The sequence below is a fragment of the Cariama cristata genome, unplaced genomic scaffold, assembly GCF_000690535.1.
Source record: "Cariama cristata isolate BGI_N322 unplaced genomic scaffold, ASM69053v1 scaffold4808, whole genome shotgun sequence".
Lineage (NCBI taxonomy): Eukaryota > Metazoa > Chordata > Aves > Cariamiformes > Cariamidae > Cariama > Cariama cristata.
The window spans coordinates 108,196-111,074 of NW_009632750.1; the positions used below are offsets into that span (position 1 = coordinate 108,196).

Sequence of the window (2,879 nt, forward strand, 5' to 3'; positions counted from 1 at the left end):
CAAACTCCCAACTGAGTCTGGGAATATACCACCCTGCCTCAAAAGGAAAGCTGCAATAACTCTTTTTGATTTGTGTAACGCATATCCACAGTTCCATACGCCAAATACGTTCAGCCTCTCAGTTATTTGTAGGCTGACGAAGCCGATGCACAGGGTAAGTCAGGATGCATTAGACCTACTAAAAACGCCACTATTGCAGCCAATCTTTATGGCTCCAATAAATCCAAGTTAACTGAATTTACAGTGTACATGCTGATCACTTTCACAGATCGAACACTTTCACAGATCAAACACTTGCACATATCTGATGGCCGTTTTTCTGGAATTTGCAGCCATCCAGCAGCTGCTGAGAGTGACTGCTATAATGTAGCTATGATCTCAGTCAGGTTGCTGCTCATACCAAAATCTTTCCATTCAGGCAACGTCTCTGGATTTCAAATTTAAAAAGTATGTATGGAGTCAAATATGGGTATAAGGCAGCCATCAGGCAACAAAAGAATGGAATTAAAAACATTGTATATAATTTTGAGCATCAATAATAATTTTGTCGAAAGCAAAGCTTGCTAATGATGTTTGCACAACAGGAAAAGAAGGGTTTCCCATATTGCTGTTAGCTGGCAACTGCTGCATCGATGAAGAAAAACCCTATTCAGCTTTTTCTATTGCTGAGATTTTGCTTTGCATTAAGCACAAAATGTCACAACTTCCAAATGTAACATGACAACCTAGAGCATTTTCCTGTAAATACAAAGATGGCCTTTGAAAATAATTACAGAACAACAAAAAAAAGAGATGGAGAGAAGCAAATCTAAAAAAAAACACTTAAAATATTCTTATGTGTAATAAAAAGATCCCGTATTTCATATCAGAAGTAAGAACCTTCTGTTTCTACTGAAACCAATGACACCACTGTTATTACCATCAATGGAATTGGAGTTCTTTGTTTTAAAATGCCAGTAGGCATCCAGCTGGTTTGTTGAAGACTGCAATACACTTCCCTTCTATGAATATGGCCACAGCTAATCTCTGATACAAATCCAAGTTTCCTGATACCCTTTCATAATAATTGGTCACCCAAAGAGCTGGTATTCATTGCAGTGATACCAATTAGAGCACAGTGATTTGCTACATATAAAAATCTCCCAATTCTTTTGATAAAATTCTAAAAATAAGACATGTTCCTCATTACAACTTTGACCTTTTTCATTTATGCTTTTACATTACCTCCCATCACGATTACAGTTTGACTGGAGGAATTACTTTTCCACTGTGCTATCAAGCTTTCTAAGATAATTTAAGTTTTTAACATTATTGTTAAAAAACAACCCCAGGTTCATCCCATCACTCACTTTGTGGATAATACTCATTTTCCTGCACCTCACCAGCAAAGGGAAACCAAAAGACAGTACCTATTTTCTGTGAACTTAATTTAAGATGAAAGAAACGCACAAGAACTTGCAATAACCTTCTGAAAACGCCACATGGGTTATGATCACTTCTCCTCTTTTTGACAGGATGTAAGCTAAACCATTTTACCTAGATTTGATCTGACTTCGCTAGTGGTTGGTAAGCTGGACTAATACAGAACTATCACACTCCCGTGCACACTTCACAACTGGTCTGTAAAGCCTCTGCCAGGTCCTTACCAATAGCTAAGTCTGCCCTTAAAGCTGCCTTAAACTCAAACCCATTCACCATCTACACTGTAAGGTCTTAAATCCAGCTCCACCTTGAATGACCTGAGAGCTTTCCAGCTTTTGCGATCAGTCAGCTCCCTCTTCCCTCCCAGTCCTGACATGGTTCCAACTGGCTCAGAACCTACTCACACCTGAGCCTGGGGTCTAGGGAACTCACCAACGGCACCTTGCAGTGATCGCTCTCTTCCTAGATTCCAGCTCTTCCACACCCATGCACTACTGCCAGGAAAGACAAAACTGATCCTGGTTTACATGTCGGAGAGGGTAGGCTGCATGTTGTGATAAAGGTGGGTTAACAGCAGATTCTGCAGCTCAGTGATCGAAGACAGCTCTCCAGGATCTTTCCAGTTCCACGGATCCAGTTCCGTATACTCACCTTTAATACACACTAACTAATCTTCTCTTCCTTCAACAAGCTCTTCTATGAACTTGCTTCCTTGCCCTATTTGCCGCTGTGCAAGTACTCTTTTCCTATACGTCTTATCTCCTCCCTCCTTGCTTCCAAACACAAAGACATAAGGAACAAAAAATAAAACACAGATGTACAGAACCTAGGTTCTGTGAAAAGATACCTTCCCAGAAAAGGTTTCCTGCTGCTTCTCCTTCATCATCATGTCTGTCATCATCTACCTCATCTACTCAGTTCACTGCAAGGTTGTCAGGAATGGCACTAATAAGATTATGCTCCAGTTCCCAGGACCACATTCATAAAACAGAACACTTATGATGCTAATCACTTTCTTCAGGAAAAACACCATCTACCAGCTGAGGGTGGGCTGGTTGGTTGAATTCTTCTTTTTAAAAAGCAAGATCAAAATATTACAGAGTTATAAAATCCCCAGTTCACTGCAAGTTCCTATTTAAGAACCACCTCAAAACACAATTGTATCTTGAAAACAACACAATCCTAGATTTATCTTCCTAGATCAAGATATTCAGAGGAATATTACTCAAAGACTGAACAAGAATTACTGTTCAGCTTTTCTGGACCATGTGTCCAGCACACAGGAATAAGAACACTTTTGAGGCTATGTATTTACTTAGAAAGCAAAAAGGTTATTTAGTTATCAAGCATTCCTAGATCCATGAAGTATCTTCCAATGCATCAAGCAGTCATTCCTTTTTTCTTAAAACATTAATTGGAAAAAATACTTGAAAATATTTGTCTTCTTCACGTTGACA

The 2,879-nt window shown here is 39.2% G+C and overlaps 1 protein-coding gene across 1 annotated transcript in view; it reads right to left on the minus strand.

Annotated features, from left to right (window-relative positions):
- Positions 1 to 1,798, minus strand: part of HSPA12A (heat shock 70kDa protein 12A) — a 49,648-nt gene extending 47,850 nt beyond the window's left edge. The window contains exon 1 of the mRNA XM_009706476.1: positions 1,696 to 1,798. Coding sequence (XP_009704778.1) covers positions 1,696 to 1,798 — 103 coding nt within the window. The remainder of the gene's footprint in view (positions 1 to 1,695) is intronic.
- Positions 1,799 to 2,879: the final 1,081 nt, after the last annotated feature.